The sequence below is a fragment of the Grammomys surdaster genome, unplaced genomic scaffold (genome assembly GCF_004785775.1).
Source record: "Grammomys surdaster isolate TR1022 unplaced genomic scaffold, NIH_TR_1.0 125849, whole genome shotgun sequence".
In the NCBI taxonomy this organism is placed as follows: Eukaryota; Metazoa; Chordata; class Mammalia; order Rodentia; family Muridae; genus Grammomys; species Grammomys surdaster.
This window is the reverse complement of record NW_021620675.1, coordinates 2,805,920-2,821,009: the sequence shown is the minus strand read 5'-3', so window position 1 is coordinate 2,821,009 and position 15,090 is coordinate 2,805,920. Positions and strand designations below refer to the sequence as shown.

At 45.9% G+C, this 15,090-nt stretch overlaps 1 protein-coding gene across 2 annotated transcripts in view; it reads right to left on the bottom strand.

The window, feature by feature from the left end:
* Positions 1–1,190: 1,190 nt before the first annotated feature.
* Positions 1,191–15,090, bottom strand: part of Tuft1 (tuftelin 1) — a 44,638-nt gene continuing 30,738 nt past the window's right edge. For both annotated transcript variants that reach the window (XM_028789746.1, XM_028789747.1), the window contains 7 exons: positions 14,757–14,870; positions 9,767–9,895; positions 9,103–9,197; positions 5,414–5,519; positions 4,546–4,629; positions 3,430–3,530; positions 1,191–2,699 (listed from right to left, as the gene is read on the bottom strand). In XM_028789746.1, the coding sequence (XP_028645579.1) occupies positions 2,636–2,699; positions 3,430–3,530; positions 4,546–4,629; positions 5,414–5,519; positions 9,103–9,197; positions 9,767–9,895; positions 14,757–14,870 (693 nt within the window). In that variant the 3' untranslated portion in view covers positions 1,191–2,635. The remainder of the gene's footprint in view (positions 2,700–3,429; positions 3,531–4,545; positions 4,630–5,413; positions 5,520–9,102; positions 9,198–9,766; positions 9,896–14,756; positions 14,871–15,090) is intronic.

Below are 15,090 nucleotides of genomic sequence, written 5' to 3'. Positions count from 1 at the left end.
ACACACACACACACACACACACACACACACACACACACACACACACACACATAAATAAAAAACACTCTGCCCCTCCCCCATGAATGGGTCCAGGCAGCTCCTTCCTGCAGGGGCAGGGAAGAAAGACAGGGACACTGCCTGCCTTCTTGAAGGCAGCACCCTTCTCTCCCTCCAGTTCAATGCAGGGGTCCAGATGGCAAGTCTTAGAAAGAAAGCCCCCCCTGCAGGTGGAGGGCCTTGCCTAACTCTTTAGGACAAGCTCCCACCCCCAAACTCCCAAATCTCTTAGGGCTTTGCTTCTGGTCTCCAGAAAGTCTCCTACCCACTTCCTATCTCCACCCCACATCTCTGCTCCTCCCATGTAGCCCAGCAGGCCCTGCTGGAGAGCCTCCCTCTCCTGCAGGGCAACACTCACTCCTGCATCCTCTAGCTAGGCCAGTCTTCTTGGCACCCTTACCAACCCCACCCTGCTTCCACCCTGTTAATATTCTAAGACAAGCAGTCAGGATATACCTGTGCCAAGCAAGACTGCCAGTGCAAGAGAAACCTGGGAGTCAGGAGACATCCAGATCTGGGGTAGAATGTTTCCAGAGCATTTTGATGCCTGTATTATGAATATAGCTGAACCAGGGGGAGAAAAGTTACGTTCTCAATTGAAAGAGAAAGGGAAACCAGAGGGACCAAGGCAATAGGACTGAGTTGTTTCCCATTTCCTTGGCCCAGAAGAGTTTATGTAAATTCAGTTATATGTCTTGTTTGGCTCTGTAGCCAACTAGCTTCCTGACAGAAAAGGGAGGAAAGGAAAAACCACTGTACTAACATAGACTTCCAGAAACTACTAAACCCTTGAAGAGTTGCAGTCAGCATTTCCCAGAGCTTTTCACTTCTGCACAGGATGTGAGCTGCTCATGTGCCTCTACTGTGACTGTTGTCCTTCCATGCAGCCTGTGACTCTGGGTAGTGCTCCACCAAGTCAGGATGTAGTGATCTCACAAGGTCACTACCCCAGACAGGGTCAAAGCTTGGGTTAGACCACAGGGCCTGATGGCTTATAACTTTTCTGAATATCACAACACACCATAGTCTGAGAGAGTTGTAACTCACTGCTCACATGTTGACAACGGGATGCCACCTTTAGAGACAGTATATTATGTGCTTTCATTCTCCCCAAGCAGTAAAGGGCCCCCAGGGCAAAGAGACATGTTAGCATAATTTATTAAAGTTGCCACACAAAGACCGTGTCACAGACAGGAAAAGAATTTGAAGGGGCATGGGAATTATGTACAATCCCCTCATTCTTCCTGAAGTCTCAGGACACTGTACAGACAAAGCCAGGGTCTGGGCTTAGTCCTGACGTAGAAACACACAGACTTAATGCTTCTGGTTGTGAGCCAAGTAGGTCTAAGACTAAACCTGTTCCCATGGTCCCACATTCAGATGCTTGAATATTCTTGAGGCTACTAGACCACACTATAGGAAACAGTGAGCTGCAGGGTCATTCAGGGCTGGGATAGAGGTTGTTATGGGGTAAAAGGGTTCAGAGAGATTAGAGGAACCTCTGTCTCCCAAACAGTCCCGACTGCCCTATTCCCCAGACAGCACATACTCAGGGACAGACACTAGCCTCCTGAGTTACAGGTCGACTCTGGAGAAAGAAAGGGAAAGTAGCAGCTAGAGGGACAACATGGGGAGTAAGTATGACACTGTGAAACCAACCAGGCCAACCAGAATACTTTCCCCATGTCCAGGCAAACCCAAATACCTCAGCAGAAGGCTGCAGAACACTAGTACTAAATCAATTGTGATTTATGCAATATCAATTATGGTATGTAAGCAAAACTAGCAATAACTTAGCAAAATAAATATAGTAGCAGTTTTGCTGAGTCTGACAGAGGAAACAGTTCTCAGTTCTAGGTTAGGAAGACTGAGGTGTGCTTCAAGACACTGCAGGGGAAAACCCACAGGTAGGAGCTTCCATGAACTATTCATAGCCCTAGAGAATCTTCCTACTAAAATCTGCTGCCTAAGTGTACATTCCTTTGTCCCCCAAAAGGCAAGGCTATCTATCTAGTAGGCAAGGTTCCCTGGCTAATACCAGGCCTGTCCGGCTAGCCCCCATGGGCTCCCTGTAAAAGGCCCTGTCAGCATGGCACAAGGGTGGAGCCAAGTGGAAAACAAACAGCCTGTTGCTAAGAACTGAGCTGTGTTTGCAGAAGGAACTTCATTTCCCCAGGACACACTCCGATCACTGCACATCTGTGCTTCTAGCTTTTTGGGCTGGGACAAATTTTGTCACTTCTCTGAACTTGATGAGGGCCTGGCTTTTGGGCAGCTAGAGTCCAGTGCACACAGCAGGGAAGCTCTGTTACATGGAAAAACACTAACGGGGAATAAGGATGTTACTCCATTCCTGCTAGCAGGAGACTGCCTTCCCGAGGTCTGCAGTGTCCCAAGGAGACAGGTGCTCCTGACCTATCTGCCAGCAAGCAGAGGACAGGAGCCTGGGGCAAAAGCCCAAGACCTGGGGCCACCAGGGTAGTCAGGAAGTCAGAGTCAGTATCAACCGCCTACAGGGGTGGAGGGCTTCTCTGCAGGACTGAGGCGACAGCAATGGCAGCATCCATCTCCTGGCAGCTCAGGTTTCCACCACTCGGATGAGAGGCATAGGCTTAGGGCTGGGGGGCTTCGAAATCCTGACACTGGAGAGAAAGGAATAAACACTGAGGACAGCTGCTGTGCTCAGCTTCAGCGAGCCTCCCCTCCATGGTGCCGCTGGAATACTACACTTATCTCTTGAGAGCTCAAAAGTGATCTTCAGTATCGTGGAGGACAAACATTGGCCTGACACTTTTTATCTGGTGTCAAGAGTGATAAAGATAGTAGATACACAACTGAGAGATGGACATAGCTGAGATTCTTGGGATTTTTCCCCCAAAAATTTAAGGCCTTCTTGTGAATCTCTTAGAAACAAAAGACCCTTCTCTACAAATATGTGAATATACATATAAATTTGTGATAGGGAAATAGTTTAAGCTGGGCAGTGGTGACGCACGCCTTTAATCCCAGCACTTGGGAGGCAGAGGCAGGCGGATTTCAGAGTTCGAGGCCAGCCTGGTCTACAGAGTGAGTTCCAGGACAGCCAGGGCTACAAAGAGAAACCTTGTCTTGAAAAACAAAAACAAAAAAAAAAAAACAAAAGAAAAAAACAAAAAAAGAAAGAAATAGTATAAATACATTTTACATACAATCTTTGGGGGTTCATATACTTCCAGAACCATGCATGGTCCTTCAGGCTAGAAAGTAGCCTGTTGAACTCAGGAGACTGGGGCAGAAAGCTGGGTTAAGTCTTGCTAGCCTCAGCAAGGAAGGCTTTACAAAACCCCTTGGCTCTGTCCTGTCCTCCTGGGCCCACTCTCCACATGTACATACCTGCCGAGGTTCTCTGTCTTGGCACGTGTCTGTGTGCTGAAGCTTCCGTGACTGACCTGCTTCTCTATTAGATGCTCCATGCGGTCATGCATCTCTAAGTTCTAGAAAGTGAATGCAGGTTACAGTGGGTCTCTCTGGCTTGCTACATGCATGCCCTGTTTAACTTGCATGGGTGCTCCTGATAGCCCCATGTGTACTAACATGCCACCAGCCAGGGGCGTCCTCTCCCTTCGTCAGAACAGATCACACTCTGCCTCAAGTACCTGGCCCTCAGTAACTCGGCAACACTAGTAACTTCTGGCTCCCCTTCTATGTACATTTCCCGTATGCAGCTTCTTGTCGTCAGTCAAAATAGTTATATGCCTTTGTTAACAGCCTAGTTTTTAAAATATCTGTAGTTTTGGTTTTGTTTTTACTTTTTACTTATATGTATGTCTGCGTGAGTGTATGCCACATGCATACAGGTATCTTCAGAGTCCAGAAGAAAAGTGTCAGATGCCTAGGAACTGAACATACAGGTGGTTGTGGGCAGACAAATGTGGGTGCTGGGAACTGAACTCAAGTCCTCTGGAAGAGCAGCAAGCCCTTAACCTCTGAGCCACCTCTCCACCCCATACACTTTTGGTTTGGTATAGCTTTTCTCTATATTTTTATCTTTAACTCTAGACCATACTTTCTCTAAATACCCTGTCTTTCATCTGTCTCCTCTATTACAGAAATCTTCACACAGTGGCTTGCAACATGATCTGAAGATAGTAAACAAAGCAGCAAAGCAGAAGTGAGACTAGGAAGTCATCTTGATAGCCGACTGAACTCATTATCAGAGCTATGTATGAGGAGATCCAACCACTGAATGTGCCCTCTTCTGTCAATCCTGGCTCCACTATCAGCAAAGCTCACATGGTTAAAATATGCCATGGTAGTGGCTGCACTATGATGTTAACCCTGTATGGCAGGGACAGGTTTTATCATTGTCAGTTGCTCCCCGGAAGCTCTCAACTACCATGGAACAATGATCCCAGATACTTCCTTTCAAGCAGCTGCTAGACAAGACCAATTCATTCCTATGCTTCTTAAGAGCCCAGTTCTGTGTTGGGGAACTTCCAATACACAAACCTCAGCTTCCAAATAGGCAATTTTCTCCTTGAGCTCTTGAATGGTAGCATCCTTTGACTGAATTACAGCTTTTGAATTCTGGAGCTGCAAAGATGTAAGAGATGTGGAGTTCATTTTACAGAGACTAGGCCTGCACTCGTCAAACTCTACACTGGTTATAGGGTAGCCAGCAGAGCCAAAAGGGCAGCTACACCCCTCTCACAGATTCACTTGTGTTTCTACAAATCCTTTCTTTTCATCACTAATGATCCCAGAAGCAGGAGGAGGAGAGGGAATGCCAAACTCAAAGCCTAAGTACATAATAGGTGATACAAAACCTTTGGTTCTGGAAAGTGTAAATTATTTATTCCATTCTTTTGTCTAGAGAACATTTACTGAGTGCTTACCACATCACAGATACTGTTCTAGACAGTGAGAAATGGCAGTAAACACAATACATGTAAAGGGAATTGACACGAAGAGAGGAAATGACCCTCCCTGTTTGGGGAGGGAAACCTTAGGGTCTCAAAACAGTTTTGCAATTGGGCCTATCCTAAACATGCTACTCTGATGCTCAGGCAGAACAGTTAGGCAAGAGATCTGCAAGAAGCATGAAGACTGATAGTCTTCGTAGATACCTGAATTTATTACAACCCCATTACTCATTTACCAAAAAGATTTAGAGTGTAAGTGAGACCATTGGGAAAGCAGAAACTCAGTGCAAAATCAATGTTAGGGAATGACTGCGGAAGAGCAATACTAAACTCGCGTACCTGAAGCCCTGATGCTCATGGGTCACCTGTTTTAAATTCAGTTGCCCACAGGGAATAAGTGATGGATGCACAGGCTTGGGGTAAACATGCGGCAGCTAAGATGGGACCCCCTTTACCTGCTCTATCATCTGCCGAACTTTCCGCTGCTGGCTCTTCAGCATGTCATCCAAGTGGTGGATCTTCTCCCTAAACCCAGCCACTTCCTTTTCTAGAGCAACAGCCCTAGAGATAAAGACCAGGAAGCTGAGGTGAGGTCACACTTGCCACATTACCAGGCACTTTAAAGCATCACTGACAAGAGACAGGGTAAGTCATTTGCATGCCATTGGGGGGCAGCATGATTTGTTTTTCCAGCTTTTTTGTTTTAGGTGGTAGCCCCAACTCAAAGGCACTGTCTTGCCTCAACCTCCTCAGTCGCTAGGACTGCAGGGATGTATCATCATGCTTTGCCAAGGGCAGGGTGGTTTTTTGTTTGTTTGTTTGTTTGGTTGGTTGGTTGGTTGGTTGGTTAGTTGGTTGGTTTTGGTTGTTCAAGACAGAATTCTCTATGTAGTCCTGGCTGTCCTGGAATTTGCTCTGTAGACCAGGCCAGCCTCAAACTATATACCTACCTCTGCCTCCTGAATGCTGGGATTAAAGGTGTATACTACTACTGCCTGGCTTTTTAAAAAATATAATATTAACATTATTAAAATTTTTAATTATTAAGGCCAGGAGAGGGCTGAACAGATGGCTCAGAAATTAAGAGCACTGTGTGTTCTTCCAGAGGTCCTGGGTTCAATTCCCAGCAACCACAATATGGTGGATAATGAGCACTCATACCCATAAAATAAATAAATCTTAAAAAAAAAAAAAGCCAGGAGAAAGTTGGCTGGCTTGTATATTGTAAGTTTCTGATTACTCCAAAGATTTAAGTAGGAAGTAGGATTATTCTAAGCAAACAAAGCCAAGATATTCAATAAGAAATATCTGCTTCTTATCCTTAATTCTTTTTTAAAAAATATTTATTTTTATTCTATGTGCATTGATGTCTTGCCTACGCGTCTGTCTGTTAGATCCCTTGGAACTGGAGTTATAGACCATTGTGAGCTGCCACATGGTGCTGGGGATTGAACTTGGGTCCTCTAGAAGAGCAGCCAATACTCTTAACTGCTGAGCCGTCTCTCCAGCCCTTCTGTCTTAATTTTTAACAGAGAATTCTTCAACCCTTTATAGATTTCCAAGCACAAGACTGATGGCGGGACACATGTTTTACTATATAGCATTTGGTCTTGGGGTTCCAGCTCCTGATAAAATATTTGGAATCTTCAGGACTAAATAGGCCTTAAGTACACGGAGGAAGTAAATGTGGCTGGGTGTGTAGACAGCTGCAGGACAGGAGCTAGTTAAAACCTTATATACATCAACCACTTTCCAACCTCTGGGGGTTGCACATTGAAACATTCCCCAAATCCTGAACAAAGTGTTCAAAGACCTGTCAGGTCCAGAAATGCATACACATGTCAAGAGAATAGCACACACCAAGTGTTTGGGAAGAGCACTGCTGTGCCCTCTGGACCTCACCCTACACACCACTTCACCTATTGTTCATCTGATCCTTTAAGAACCTATAGTATTATTTCATCAGTTCCATGAGCCACTGTAACAAACTCTTGAACTTGGGGAAGCAACTAGGTAGAAATCCCCCCACACACACACACACACTCACAAATGGGAAAGGTGTATGGGTACCCTAAGCACACTAATTTTGATTGTCAGCTAAAGTGGGGGTAGAACTGAACTCTTGACATGAGGGGTCCACCGTAAGTCTGAACAGTCTCAGATTTGAATTAGACTGAGAGACCCGCAGTCAGTGTCTGGAGAGAAGGTTGCTTGATGTCCTAGTGCTGTGCATAGACAGCAATTTCCCTAGTCACTTTTGAGAGTGCCCAGATGTTCCTGAAAAGCCACGGGTACTGCTTATTCCAGTTCTGCCTAAAGATATCAACAAGTGCATGCTGTTAGAAAATGTAGTACCCAGGCAGTGGTGGCGTACGCCATTAATTCCAGCACTTGGGAGGCAGAGGCAGGCAGATCCGTGAGTCTACAGAGTGAGTTCCAGGACAGCCTGCCTGCACAGAAAACCCTGTCTCCAAACCAAACCAAACCAAACCAAACCAAACCAAACCAAACCAAACCAAACCAAACCAAACCAAACCAAACCTGAGCAGTACTGAGGGTGAGGTGGTTACAATGCACCAGTGTCCAACATCCTTCCTGAACTCTAAACCCCATCCCCAGTTCTCCACATGAGGTGAACAGGGGTAAAACACTATTCCAGAGCGTTCGTTTGTGATCATCTCACCTTTTGTTTCTCTTGCTCTTCTTCTTTACTCTGCCCTCAGTACCTCCCACACAGAAGAGGGAGGTCTGAATGCAGCCATCCCTCAGCACCCAAGGAGAATGATGACAGAACCCCTGAGTGCTGCTGCCCCTCATTAGCATTTGCACATGTGCGCCCTCCCTTACACTTTCCCTCAGGATTACTTAGGATACCTAACACAATATAAATATCACTCAGGTAACTGCTTTGCTTTTCTGGGGGGCCAATTGCAACAACATAAGACTTCAGCTATTCAGTAAAGAGAGAACTTCCAGCTTCCTGGTTTTTGTTTTTTTCCTTGAGGCAGGGTCTTACTCTGTAGCCCTGAATGGCCTAGATCTTGCCTGTAAACCAGGTTGGACTAAAATTCATAGAGATCCACCTGCATCTACTTCCTGGGCACTGGGATTAAAGGCATGAGCCACCACTTCCAGCTCCAACTGTCCTTTTACTTAGATATGACATCAAACTAGAAAGGAGGCTACAATTAAAAGATGCCGTACTTTCATTCTGGGAAGGTCAAACCTGGGTTGTCCTAAAGAAGAGAAAATACCCTCTAGAGACAGACTCTGACCCTTCAGGGAATGTCTACTAAATGTAAAAATGATCACTGACAGAATGATGATCAGACCCACTGTGGCTTACTGAAATTAAACTGTTTGTTTGTTGTTTATTTATTTTTGAGACAAACTGTGCTAAGTTGCACAGTCTGGCCTGGATCTCATGGTCCTGCCTCTGCCTCCTGGGTCCCTGGAATAATAGGTACAGACTACCACTACTATGATCCAGAAAGATCATAGTCAGTTTCACTCTGTAGTACAAGCTGGCCCTGAACTCATAGCAATCCTCCAGTCTCAGCCTTCTAAGTGCTGAGATTATAGGCATGTGCCACCATGCCCTGTCAATGTCTTGTTTGATCCTGAACTTTCAGGATCTGCTCTGAGAGTCCCAGTGATCCCCTCTCCTCAGAGATTTGCCAAGTCCTCTAACCTAGTAGGTAAATAAGCTCAGCAATCCCCTATGGGCCTCTGAGGACCTGAACTGCTTAGAGCAACACGAAGTCCTCATGGAGTTATCCGTTCTGTCTCTAAAAGACTGGAGAAATTACATGACTTCAGAACTTCCAGTGTTGCTGCTTTAGGAGTAAGAAACACAGAGTGACATATCCAGCAAACCCTCTTGCCTTGAGAGCTGTGACAGCCCATGCTTCCTCGGCTCTGCCTGACCTTATAAATCCTTTTCTTTAGATCATTGCCCCCACATTAAATGAGCTCCCTGAAAGGCAGCCCTCTGAACAGTATCTGTCTGGGTGGGGCTCCACCCTATGCAAGCACACTGAGTTAGAACTGGAAGATCTGACATCAGCACCAGCTTCCTTCCAGAGGGCACACAGCCCGCCCTCTCTTCCCTACACCCGGCTTTACAGTGAACAAGGGCCCTTACTTTTCTCTTTCTGCTTGACAGTCGGCATTCTTGATCCGAAGCTCTTCTAGGGCCATCTCTCCTTCCCTGACTTTCACCAGTAAGGCCTGATGCTCCTGGGTGGGACAAAATAAAAAGGCCTGTAGCAAGAACAGACATCAACACCTTGGGGTGAAATGGGTACCTGAACAGGGGTTTGGCTGCTAATGGGCCTGGGACTGTTGCCAAAGAACAGCAGGCCAGGCTGGTTTGATGGGCGGCCTCCCCTGTCAGGGAATAGCCTGACAGGGCTACATACAGAAACTTCCCAGCAATTCTTCAGCATACAGAAACTTCCCAGCCTCACCCAGCTGCCTGAGGGAGAAGTTGGCCCTGCATTGTGCAAGCCCACCTACCAACCTCTGGCCAATCCTGGATGAAACATGTGGAGTGGCTGGCGACTCAGAAGAGTCTTCAGAAACCCAAAGGGGCATCTATGTAAGAACAAGTCTAAGGTGGGAATAGGTTTCACTGCAGCAGGAGATTGAGGCTGGATGACAGACCTTCCATTCTTAAAGCGCTGGAAGGTATCAGAATGGATGTACATGGCTGCTCGGAAGGGATACTTTTGGAGCTATTAGAGAAAGAAGCCTTGGGTCCCTTCCTGCCCCAGGGCTGGACTCTGAAACCAGAACATCACCATTACCGCCTCCATCCCCAGCAAGCGCCTCTGCAGCTCCCCGATTTCTGCCGCTTTCTGTTCCACTCTGTCCTCTTCTCTCTGAAGGGCCACATTACTCTGTTCTGCTTCTCGCTGATACCGGCTAAGTGTAACCTATAATGCAGAAGGGTGTGTTCGACAGTGAAAGGAAAAAGGCAAACATAGATAAACCTTCAAAAGGGAACCTGGGATGGCTTCAGGGCAGGATGGACAAAGGCAGTGACTATGCTGAGCACACTGTCACTTCTCACCCCATCAGGACGGTTGTGGAGACTAACTGGCCCCTGACAGACTAACTTCATCTCCAAGGTCAACTGGCACACAGTTCATCAAGACCCCCTGGTTGACATCTTAGAACACCTCCACGACCCTTCCAGGGGTGACAAGCTTAACCCAATGCTGTGGCTTCCCTGCTGGTCAGAAGCAAATAACCTAGGAGATGCACTCCCACCTTTCCACTTCCCCGCTCTGCCCCTCCACACCAAGGCCAGCACAGCGCCTACACAAGGTACTGCAGCAGGCAGCATCTGTCCTTTAGCATATGAGAAACCACATTGGAAAGAACAGCAGGATTCTCAATCCTTAGAATGAGAGTAAAGAGTCTGCCTTGTTTTTTGTTTCCATCTCACCAATGCCTGTTTATCCTTCAGATCCACAGATATCCCACCTAAGCATCCTCCTAGCCCTGGGAAGGCTCTTCTCAGATTTGGTGCACTCATGAGCACAGTGCAAGTTCATGGCAGACAGGCCTTGAGCCACAAAGTTCCTTACATATAGCAATTGCTTGACAGGTCTTGGTGGAACTGGTACTCATTGAGTCCATTTTTCCCCATCACAAATAAAGCTAGGGGATGGCAGGGCCTATGCTACCACCAGGGTACATCGTCATACATTTCTCTGCTTCCTACTCACCCCAGATACCTCATCACTGGGTAAAAGAGAATCCAGATAAGGTCTGGAAGGCCTGTATGACAGAAAGCAGCCAGTTTGTCTGGCTATTCCCAATCTCAGAATCAGGGCAGAAAAAGTCTGATGCAGAATATGTATGACGGGACCTGTCCACAGAATGCACTTGCCCTTAGCCAAGCAAATTCACTGCAAATCCCCCCTGACAGCTGGCAGCCAGCAGAACAGGAAGCCATGCTTAATGAAAGGCAATATTTATGATAATTGTCAATCTTGCCCTTCATACCCCCAGGTTCAAAACAGCAGACTGGACAATCTTATTCATCAGGAGAGGTTAGGAGACAACCTCAATAATATGTATTAACCTAAAACGGGCCAGCTTCCTGGGCAGGAAAGGGTTCCCATTTCAGTACATAAATACTGCATGCAGGCTGATGTGTGCCGTGGCAGAGCTAACAAAACCTTAACCTAAATCTCCAATTAGAATCACAGAGATGCAAAACAAACAAACATAAAACATCCAACACCCCCCCCCCCAAAAAAAGAAAAAACCAAAGCCAGACTCCTCTGTGCAGTAGCTCATCCTGCCCTGCCCACAGAGGAAGGAGCCTGACCAAAGGACACCTGCTGCAGGTGGGTAAAGAACAGTCCCACTATCCCAAACCATGGTGGCTGTGATCCCCAGCCTTGGGCCAGTACTTATGTTCAGGCAGCTCTTCCTTGGGAGCAGCTGGCTCTACCACATGCAGTCAGAAGTGACAAGTGTGTCTGGAATGTCACAACTTCCCAAAGCTTCCAACACCCTAACCCTGCTCGGGGCTGCAGCTTCAGTCTCCCCTCCTTGTAACTTTTGCAGACAACAGAGGAAATATGTGATCATGGATTTGGTACATAAATAACCAGACTATCTAAACTGTGTCATGGAAAAGGGACTGGGAACATCTTTACTAAACAGCTGCTTTGCTCACAAACTGGTCTTAAAATTGTCCCAAGTCAAACTATGTATGATAGGAAAGTGTGCTTAAAAACAGAGCAGCAAGAAAAACAAAGCCTAGCTCCTTCTTCTACCCCGTGAAGACAGTGCTCACACACAGCCTCACACAATCCAGATGCGAGGTCCAACTGTGTCACAGGATGTTTCCTTAACCTCAGGACAGTTCATCCTTCTCACTGCTGTTCTTCATTCTCCATCTTCCTCGCAAAAACCCTCATGTTTAGGGTCAGTGAGATGGATGCACAGGTAAAGGTGCTTGCCAGCAAGCCCAGTGATCTGAGTTTAATGTCCAGGAGCTATTCGGTGGAAGGAAACAATCCATTCCAGAAAAGAGAAACTCAACTCTACATATGCACTGCGACACACCACCCCCCCTTTCACAATGGAAAAAAAATTTTTTTTAGTTCCATGAAAAAGAATTAAGGCTGGCCATCCTCCTTCTATGAGATCCCAGAGTACCTGAGATGAATATAATCCTATCATAACATATTTTATTTGTGAGTGAACAATAATAGAAGGGTTAATGTTCTAACAGCATGCAAAACAGACAGAAAATTGCTCAGTGCACTGTAATTAGTTTTTGCTACTTTGTGGGTTCTTCTTTCTTCCAACCTTCTCCACCCCTCTTCTTCCAACCTTTCAACCCCCTAACACTTGATAAGAGAGAAAAAAAGATAGAGAAGAAAGGAAAGAAATCCCTGAATAAAGTAGAGGTTGGAAAAGGGGCAATATTATTATTAGACTACTTTCTTTTTGTTGGAGGTTGGTTCTAATGCTTTGAATTAATCCGGCCCCCCAAATCAGGAATCTGTGTGTCCAATCGCTGAAGGTCCTTGTCCTCAATTGGTTTTTGATCGATCAATAAAGAGCAAATGGCTGGGCAGGTAGACTGAGGCAAGACCTTGAGATTGGTGTGGGCTAGGAACTGGGAAGAAGAAAGAGAGAAGAATCACCATGATTCAGAAGGAGACAGATCAACTTTAGAGCTGCAGAAGAAAAATCATCTGAAATGTAGGTGAGAAGGAATGTGACCTCTGGAAGGGCTGCCCAGAAGCATCGTGAGCAGCAAAGACTAGGGAGCTGCCCAGAAGGAGCCAGGGCAACAAAGATACAATATAGAATTATAGGGCATTAAACCAGGACTGCAGGAAGGAAATGTGTGCTAGCCTCGGGAAGGTTAGAACTGCCCACCCTTTGAGCTAGCCAAGGCATTTTAAAATTAACTGCCGTGTGTGTGTGTGTGTGTGTGTGTATGTGTGTGTTTGTGTGTGTGTGTGTGTGTTTCATTCTTGATTCCAGATAGCTCCTAGGCAGGAGCACACAGCTACACCTGCTGCTGAGTTCCTTGGGGGAAGTTTGATCTCCCCTGTCAGAATATCTAATTTCTTCTTTCTTCTCTGTGCACAACTACTTAGCAAACTACAACTAACAGCAAGCAATAGTAGCAAACAGTAACTAACAATCAGCAACCAATAGCCAACAACCCACCATGCCTCTCAGGAGCCTAGCATTTATGTAACCTCTGAAAAGTTCCCAGAATTCCAAACATCACACAATTGTAGAAACTATCTGGAGCTGGCAAAATCATGCCCCTGCTAGAGCACAAGGCAAATCATAGTGAGCTTCTGCGAACCATCTGAAGCTGCTCCATACCCCACACCTGGGATCAAAACAAAAATCATATTCTTATAATATTTCTGTGTTTTTTGATGAAACCAAAATTCCAGAATTCCCACTATAGTACACGTCATTTTATAACCTAAGAATTTTTCCACAGTGAACTGAAGACCTTGCACACTTTTTTTCCCTTGTACAACCTTAATAGGTAGAGGATTTATATTTACAGATTTTTTTTTAATTCTTCTAAAACAATCTATATTACTGGAGGGAAAAAATCAGACTGGTAAGATGGCTCAGCAGGGTCTGCCACCAAATGTGATGACCTGAGTTCAATCTCCAGAACCCCCATGGTGGAAGGAGAGAAATGACTCCTATAAACTGTCCTCTGATCTCCATGTGCATGCCATAGAAGTGTCTGCTACCCACCACACAGATGAATGAATGAATGTAATTTTTTTTTTTAACAAAATCAGCTATAGGACTAGAAATGTAGCTTAGCTCACTGGCAGTGTCTGTCTAGTGTGCATTTGATCTCCAGGACAGGCCCCCTCTCCCCCTACACACACAAAAATCAAACCAGGCTTGATGACACACTCCTATAATACAGCATTTGGGAAGGTAGAGAATCAGGAATCATTCAAAGCTATACGAGAGCCTGTTTCAAAAACAACAATAGGGGCTGGAGATGGCTCAGGTTTGCTCTTCCAGAGGGCTCAAGTTTGATTCCCATCACCCATGAGGCAGTTCACAACCATCTAGAACTCCAGTTCCAGGGGACTGAATGCCCACTTCTGACCTTCTCAAGCACCAAGCATGTATGTGATACACATACATGCAGACCAAACAGCCATATACATAAAGTAAAATCTAAAACTGACTATAACAATAATTAAGGTGACAAGGCCCTGTGTGTCCACTGGCACAGTTACTTCTTGATAAGACAAATTTATTTACTCAGTTCACATTTATGAAATACCTACCTTAAGCGTGTATTATACCAGGCACTGGAGTTTTATGAACCTGATAGCAATGGTCCCTGCCCACAAGGAAACTTTGACCCCATGATTCTTATTATGGGACACAGCAGTGACTTTTGAATTATCTGCTGTCCTAGACTAGAACTAGTCAACTTCGGTGGAACAGAGACTCAAGATGTAACCTTCAAGGACTAGGTATGCTCAGTGGTAGAGCATGGCCTAACATGCACAAGGGATAGGTAGTTCTGTCCTCAGCACTGCCAAGGAAAGAAAGACATGCGTTTTGGCCAGATTTGGACAGCAAACACTTTAACATCTGAGGACACCAGAGGCAGGCAAGCGAGCAAGGTTTCACAGCATTGCATTTCTTGTAGGCTGGCATCCACCAGAAAAATGAAGTCCATGCTCAAAAAGTCACTGGCCTTCCATCCAGGAGCCAGTCCCTCAGAGCATCCTCTCTCCAGATGCCAAATCTTACCTCAAAAGCCACACGGTCTGACTGGTGTCGCTGCTCAGCCTCCCGCAGCTTGGCAAGCAGTTCTTGCACGGTCTTCTTCAAGCTCTCAGCATCCTCACTCATGCTGGGGTCCACCTAGAACCGGAGCAGAGACGGAAGGGAAAGCTGCCATGTCTATATGACTTAGTAAGAGAAGGTCCCCTCCAACCCATCTGCCACAATGCGATTTGGACTATCTGTGGGAATCACCCTCACAAAAGAATTAGCATCACACAGCGAAGAGCAACCAAAAGTTTTGAGTTATTTACACACACACACACACACACACACACACACACACACACACACACACACA